The following is a 7,925-nucleotide window of genomic DNA, read 5'->3' as shown; positions in this document are numbered from 1 at the left end:
CTCCCCCTCCTTCTCCTCCTCCCCCTCCTTCTCCTCCTCCCCCTCCTCCTCCTCCTCCCCCTCCTTCTCCTTCTCCTCCTGCAGGAAGAGCTGCTCAACTACATGCACGTGGCCATCAACAACATGGTCCAGCAGTGTTCGCCCTCCGCCCACAGCGTGCCCAAGAGCAGGGACCTCTTCTCCAAGCTCGACCTGATTCAGGTGAGGACTCCCTGCCACCCCAGGCTGGCAATCTCAGCCTGTGCAGGGCCTCCGCTCATGGTGCATTCACGTTTAGCCCCCGTGAGTCCGTCCCTCCGTGGCTACACGCGCTCCTGGGGCAGTAGGTCCTGGTGTCTCTATTGTCACTCAAGAAACTTGTGATGAGTTCCCGTTAGGTATAGGATCAGAGGCAGGTGCAAAGGAACTCCTGTCCTGCCTGGTCTTTGTGCATCTCACACACACACACACACACACACACACACACACTCACACATTCACACGTGCTCTCTACACACCTAACAATACACGTGAAATATACACAGACACACCTGCAAACAAACACACCCAAGATGCACACAGGTGTGGCCACACATTTACACTCACGTGTGCACTCTGGGAGGGCGCATTTCAGTGACTGAGGGAGCCTCTGTGCAGGGTCTTCAGTTTCCACTTTGGACTCTCGGTCAAGTCCACTGAGCCTCCCCTTGTCACCGCCCCCCCAGGGCCCCCCCCCCCATCTGTCATACGCTGAAGTTGTAGTAGCCGGGAACATGTCAGACCGGCTTCTACTGACCACAGAGCGTGTCTTTTCCTTCTTTTTAATAATAGCTTCGTTGGGATATGATTCACATACCATAACATTTACCCTTTTAAAGCGTACCCTTCAGTGTTTCTAATTCAGCCAGAATTATGCAGCCATCACTACTCTCCAGAACATTTCATCACCCCCACAAGATACATTTTGCATCTGGTTTCTCGCACTTAACGTTTTCAAGGTTGATCTACGTCATACAGTGTGAATCAAGACTTCGTTCCTTTTTAGGACTGGATAATATCCCATTGTGTGTGGACACACCACATTTTCTTTATCCATCAGTGATGGCCGTTTGGGTTGTTTCCGCTTTTTGGCCGTTGTGGCCAATGCCGCTGTGGGCATCCACGTACACGTGTTTGGGTGGACATATGTTTTCGGTTATCTTGGCGACATACCTAGGTGTGGAGTTGCTGAATCATATGACAACTCTGTATTTAAATCTTGTGCAAATATTATTATCAGCTGCAAACTGTTTGCCCAAAGTGGGTGATTTTACAATCCTGTGATCGATATATGTGTGAGGGCCCGATTTCTCCACATCCTGTCCACACTTGGAATCGTCTGTCTTTCGTAATGCAGCCATCCCGGTGGGTGTGAAGTCCTAGCTCGTTGTGGTTTTGCTCTGCATTTCCCTGGTGACAGTAGCATTGAGCGTCTCTTTGGTGCTCATTGCCTATTCGTATCTCTTCTTTGAAGAAATGTCTATTCAGATCCTTGGCCGATTTTTAAATCAGATTATTTGGGTGTTGTTTTTTTTTATTGCATTCTAAGATATATTCTAGATACAAGTCCCTTATCAAATATACAATTTTCAAATATTTCCTCTCATTCTATGGGTTGTGTTTTTCATTGCATGGTGTGCTGTGAAGCACAAAGGCTTTTAATTTTGATGAAAATCCAAGTGAGCTACTTTTTCCCCCTTGGGTTACTTGCCTTTAGGCATCACATCTAAGAAACTATCACAAAAACTGTAATCCAAAGTCATGAAGATTTATACCTAAATTTCCTTATAAGAAATTTATAGTTTTTGCCCTAATATGTAGGTGTATGATCCATTTTCAGTTAAAACGTTTGTATATGGTATGAGATAAGAGTCCGATTTCATTCTTTTGCATAAACATATTCAGTTGTCCTGATAACATTTGTTGGAGAAAAAAAACAACTATCCTCCCCTGTTGCATTGGCCTCTCCTCTCTCTTGTCAAAACTCTACTGACCATGAACGTGAAGGTTAATTTCTGGAGTCTCAATTCTATTCCGTTGGTCTAGATGTCTACCCAATGCCAATACCACACTATCTTGATTACTATAGCTTTGTCGTCAGTCTTGAAATCGGGAGCTCCGGGTCCTCCAACTTTGTCCTTTTCTGAGGTGGTTTGATTCTTCCAGCGGGGCATGGTGGCGTCACGAGTGGAAGTTCAGCGGCCGGGTGGGTTTCAGGAATGGTGTGATCCGAGGCTCCCTGGCTCATCAAAGATTCGTCCTTTCCACACACTGCTGGCTGCCCTCTTCAATACTGGCTTCATTCTAGGTCACAACTCCCTCTCCGTACTTGAGGCAGGCTCAGTGGAGACATTCAAAACACAGGATGCTTGGTTCCTCTGGAACCCGGAACGCCCCGCCCCGCCCCAGGGTTGCCATAGCAACAGCCAACAGTCAGCAAGCCTGCGCCTCCGTTGAGAAGCACTCCTCACAAGCACTTCACACAGCGTCAGGGCTGCTCAGCGGCCCAGCTCCAGGGACACCATTCACCACGTTGGCTTCCCCTGGGGCAAAACTCATGTTATTCACATTCACATTGTGATATGAGCGATGTCGGTTTCAATAAGGGCACGTTTGTCTACATACTCACAGTACATTAATTTCATCTTCTTCCGAAGAAAAAGGAAGAAATTACACGGTGATGTCAAAGGGTCCCGTGGGTCTCCTGCAACAATCACTCAACCGAGACGTATTGAGTCGCCCACATGTGCTCAGCGTTGTGCTAAGAGTTGGAGGTAGAAGGTCCTTCAGAAACGAATGCCTCTAAGAGAGGGAGGCTGGGGGCAGTCAGGGTGGGCTTCTTGGAGGAAGCGGTGAAAAGAGGCAAGCAACCACATCAGGAAGCCACACAAGTAAGTACTTGGACTCAGTCATCTAGCTTTGCTACCACTGGGCTGTGCAGCTTCAGGCAAGTCACTTAACCTCTCTGAGCCTCAGTTTGCTTATTTGCCAACCGTCACCTATAGCACATGCTTGGCAGGGCGCTTGTAAGAGTTAAAGGAAGTGTAGATAACCTTTGATGGTGCTTTGGTCCCTGGGAAGTGGTGTCAAAGCACCTTCAGGCGACGGAGATTTCTTTTTCCTCCCAGGAATTTATGTTGGACAAAATGGAGACAGTGAGATTTATATCATTGCGTGTAGAACCCAGAGTGTGCTGGTCAGCGGACAGTGACAAGAGTGAGGGCCTCAGAAGATGCCCCAGGTCCTTCAGGAAATGCCCAAGGGATCGAGATTCGATCCCCCAAATGCCCTTTCCCAGCACCCAGACTTCAGCCCGCTCCGGCCCGTACGGACCAGGCTGGCGACCAAGCCAGCTCTGCCAGCCTCAGGACCATCTCCTTAGCCCCTCGGCCTCCTTTTGTCACCACAGTGCCCCCAAGTGGGTGGGAGCCAGCCTGTTCCCCGCACTGGGGGATTGGCAGGCAACAAGGCTGCGGACCGGACCGGGGAAGAAAGAGAGGGAGTTTGCCGGGTGGGAGGCAGCAGGAGGTCAGGTGGGACTTGCCAGGCTGGACTTGCACCTGGGAGCCAGGGCCACACTGTCAAGGTCGTCGGTGGGTTTGTTTTAAGAAGAGCTCTGGATAGGTGCCTAGCTTTTAGGAACAAGCACGTCACAGAAACTCCCTTAAAGAGCCCCTCAGGGCCTAGGAGGTGAGAGCTCGCCTTGCCCACTGCAGACGGGAGAGCACGGCAGGCTGGGGGTCCTGAATTTGTTCATCGGGGGCGTCTCATCAGAAGCAGACGCAGGGTCACTGCCCTCTGCGTTTCCCGAGGGTCCCAGAGCTGCCCGGAGTGGATGCTGCTCTCGGGGAGAGCTTGGCAAGGCAGAACCCCTCCCTCTCCAGCCTGCCTGGAAAGTTGGGCGAGAGGGCATCTAAGGGAGTCCCCCTCCCCCTCCCCAGCCGGATGTCCTTAGGCTGGGGGTGGAAGAGCTTGGTCTGGATGAAAGCACTGGTTTGGCTTTCTTGTGTCACTGGTGTCAAACCCTCCTGGTGACCGCCGCAGCCCTGGAAAGACTTCACGTCTGGAGGCCGGCCTGCCTCGGCTTTTTGGTGTGGATAAAAGTCGCAAGTTAAGAGCAACTGACCAGCTGCGAACCAGCGAGTTAACTTTCAAAGAAGAGTTTCAGAAAAGATGCTGCTGTTCGGTCCACAAGCGCCGAGGGTCGTCATTTTCCAGGTGCTGTTGGGAGAGGGGACAGGCGGCTCAGAGGGAGGGACGGTAGGAGCAGGGCTAGGACTTAGCTGCGGAATTAGTGAGAGGAGCTACATACAGTGAGGCTGAGTGTGGTCTGGTCTTCTGAGCAGCTTGAAGGGGAACCAAGGGGGGGGACCATTGTTTCAGGTTCTGGTCTCACAGGCCTTTGGAGCAAAGAGGACATCTCAGGTAGGCTGGAGTCAGATTCCAGAAGGCGGAGGTCATGGTGGGGGGCGGGGCTCAGAAAGTGAAGGGATCACGAGGGGAGGGGTTTCCAGTCTGGCTGGAGCCGGAAGAACCTGATGGGGGGTCTGAGAAGGTGGACTGCGGAACCATCGTGGGGTCCACAGGCCCGGCTACGAGGTTTGGACGTTGGTCCAGAGGCCACACATGGGGGTGGCTTGGTCTTGGGCTGCTACACCAGAAGACCACAGACTGGGGGCTTAAACAACAAACATTTATCTCTCGTACTTATGGAGACCGGAGGTCCCAGATCAAAGCACTGGTAGAGTTGCAGTCTGGCGGGGGTCTGCGTCCTGCTTCATAGACGGCCGTCTTCTCGTTGTGTCCTCACAGGGTGAAAGGGGCAAAGCGGCTCTGTGGGGGTCTCTCTCATAAGGGCACAAATCCCATTCCTGGGGGCGCCACCCTCGTGATCTAACACCTCCTAACACACTGGAGACTGGAAGGTGACCATGTGAATTTGGGGTGAGGGGACGCAAGCATCCAGTCCCTTGAAGGGAGGCTCCCACATTCCTGCCTTCCTCTGCTCTCCCTCTCCCCGCAACATCTGCTTTCCAAAGACACCTAGAGTCTCCCGTCCATCTCCCTGTAACGTGGGCACATGCCGGGCCAACGATTCTTGGACTCGAACGTTTGTCCGGAAGACGTGTGACCCACACAGAGTGTGTCCCCGCTCCCGGAGCTTCTGATTCAACAATCTGGGGTCTTAGAGGCCTTAGAATTTGCTTTTTTTTTTTTTTTACGTTTATTTATTTTGAGAGAGAGAGGGAGAGAGAGAATCCCAAGCAGTCTCTGCACTGTCAGCGCAGAGCCCGACGTGGGGCTTGAACCCACGACTGTGAGATCATGACCTGAGCCGAAATCAAGAGTCAGATGCTTAACCGACTGAGCCACCCAGGCGCCCCTAGAATTTGCAGTTCTAGCATGTTCTCACGAGGTGCTGATGCTAGAGGTCCCAGGACCACACTTTGAGAACCGCTGCTTTAGAATTACGGCAAATCCTAACTGCCTAAGCTGGTTCTGCTCCTCCTTGAGCACAACCACCACCCCCCCCCCCATGCCTGGGTCTCAGCATTCCGCCTGCGTGATGGGCCTGGACCTGGCAGCCTGGGAGGGCCGTCCCCACCCTGTCTAACCTCCCAGAAGGTACCGGACATACACTCGCTTCTAGGCCCGGGGCACGGTCCTGTGGCTTCCTGGCTTTGCCTGTGAGGGCTCTGAGGAGTGCTTCCTTCTTCCTGTCCCCTGCCATCCGCATGCTGTGCACCGGTTGTGACTGTGTAGGTCTGGTTCAGATGTTTTGTCGCACGCCTCGGGGAGGAGGACGTTCAGAGCAGATGCCTGGGGTGACAGTGGCCCGGCCATCAATCTACATTTGCAACGGGCAGCTGAGTCTTTTAGGAGTTCCCAGCCTCCACGGCGAGGGTCTTGGCTCATGAAAGAGACAGATGGGGCCCTGGGCTTAGCCGTGCTGCTGCGGGCATGTACCCGAACGCTGGGGTTCAGTCCTTTCTGGGCTTTTACGTCCGACAGAAGCTCTCTCCGCCCAGACCCTCTCCCTTTAAGGTACGTTTTCCTGGGTTCCCTGTCAGCTGGAGAAAGGCCTTCAAGTGCATTTGGAGAAAGAAAAAAAAAAAAAAAAAAGCAGTAGTTCAGGTACCTTAGGAGATGTCACTTCATCTGACCTCCCATGCAGACCCTGAGACCCCAAGACACCAGTTGGTCCGGGGCTTGGACATTTTGTGAGACTGAGAGCTCATTACCTGTCAATGAATTATTCCAGCTTTAAGTAACTTCAAGTGTGAGAAGACTCTTCCCGCTGACCATCCTGGGAGAGCTGGATTGTTAGCAAGTGGCTGGTGCTGGAAAAAAATGGTGGGAAAATCAAATTATGTCCTCTTTTTAGACCACACACACTAAGGTATACCAGTTCCCTTGAGGGGTTGTTTTCCAACTCTCGTGTTCGTTAAAACCACCGTGACATTCGCTAACCACGGAGACATCTAGAGATTGTTCTTGAAGATGCTGGTTCTGACATGGGGCCCGGAAATCTGGATTTTTAACACGCTCCTGGGTGGTTCAGATGAGATGGTTCTCCCATCGTAGGGAGAGAAATACTGGGTATCTAAATGCCAAAAGGAAGGAAATCTGGTCTGTGTTGACCTGCTCTTCAGTTGGGAAGCATGAAAGCCACAGAAGTTATACCTGAAAATAATTTGATCACATAAAAATTAAAAATGCGGGGTGCCCGGGTGGCTCAGTCGGTTGAGTGGCCGACTTCGGCTCAGGTCATGATCTCACACTCTGTGAGTTCGAGCCCCACGTCAGGCTCTGTGCTGACCGTTCAGAGCCTGGAGCCTGCTTTCGATGCTGTGTCTCCCTCTCTCTCTGCCCCTCCCCTGCTCATGCTCTGTGTCTCTGTCTGTCAATAATAAATGAACGTTAAAAAAAAAATGAAGGGGCGCCTGGGTGGCGCAGTCGGTTAAGCGTCCGACTTCAGCCAGGTCACGATCTCACGGTCCGTGAGTTCGAGCCCCGCGTCGGGCTCTGGGCTGATGGCTCGGAGCCTGGAGCCTGTTTCCGATTCTGTGTCTCCCTCTCTCTCTGCCCCTCCCCCGTTCATGCTCTGTCTCTCTCTGTCCCAAAAATAAATAAACGTTGAAAAAAAAAAAAATTAAAAAAAAAAAAAAATGAAAACGCATGTACCTCAGAACACATCCAAATATCTAAAGACAATAAACTAGAGGGAAATGATGACAAATTTGGAAAAGGATCAGTGTTTTAAAGAGCTCTCACAAAGTAGAACAGACAATTGTTCATATTCAGAAAAAAACAAAATAAATAAAAATAGCTATAAACATGAAAAATATTTCACCTTACAAAAAATAGAATTAAACAATGTAATTTCTGTCCATAAGAAGATTCAAACTAATAATACACTAATGCTTGTAAGACAGGCTGTCTAACAGTGTGATACTGTCTGCATATATTTTCTAGAGAGCAATTTGATTAGAGGTCTCAAGAGGCTTAAGAAAATGTTTACGTCCTTTGGCTCAATAATTCCAAGCCGAGAAATTTAAGTGAAAAAAACCAGAGCTATTTGGTTCCAAAATGACAGCCCAACTCAACTTGGCTTCGGCCAAAAAGAGAATGCATTGGCTTATAAAAACTAGAAGGTCAGGGACAGCTTCAGGCAGAGCTTGATCAGGAGCTCAGCGTCAACCCAGTCTCTGTCTCTGGGCTTTGCTCTTCTACATCTTGGCTTCATTCTCCAGTTCCATGTAAACAACCTCAGCCCTGCATCCTCCAAAGCTGAAGTCAGAGCAAGAAAGAGAGAATGTCCCTTTGTGGTAAATCACAGGGCAAGTCTCAGGGTTCACTCTGATTGACACACCTTGGGTCAGATGCCTCTCTTTAATCCCTGACTG

General features: G+C 50.7%; 1 protein-coding gene across 1 annotated transcript in view; it reads left to right on the top strand.

Annotated features, from left to right (window-relative positions):
- Positions 1-4,485, top strand: part of CCDC197 (coiled-coil domain containing 197) — a 10,814-nt gene extending 6,329 nt beyond the window's left edge. The window contains 2 exon segments of the mRNA XM_049611982.1: positions 85-201; positions 3,147-4,485. Of these exon segments, the coding sequence (XP_049467939.1) occupies positions 85-201; positions 3,147-3,626 (597 nt within the window). The 3' untranslated portion in view covers positions 3,627-4,485.
- Positions 4,486-7,925: the final 3,440 nt, after the last annotated feature.

The sequence above is a fragment of the Panthera uncia genome, assembly GCF_023721935.1.
Source record: "Panthera uncia isolate 11264 chromosome B3 unlocalized genomic scaffold, Puncia_PCG_1.0 HiC_scaffold_1, whole genome shotgun sequence".
Lineage (NCBI taxonomy): Eukaryota > Metazoa > Chordata > Mammalia > Carnivora > Felidae > Panthera > Panthera uncia.
The sequence above is the reverse complement of the archived record's forward strand: the minus strand, read 5'-3'. Positions and strand labels throughout refer to the sequence as shown.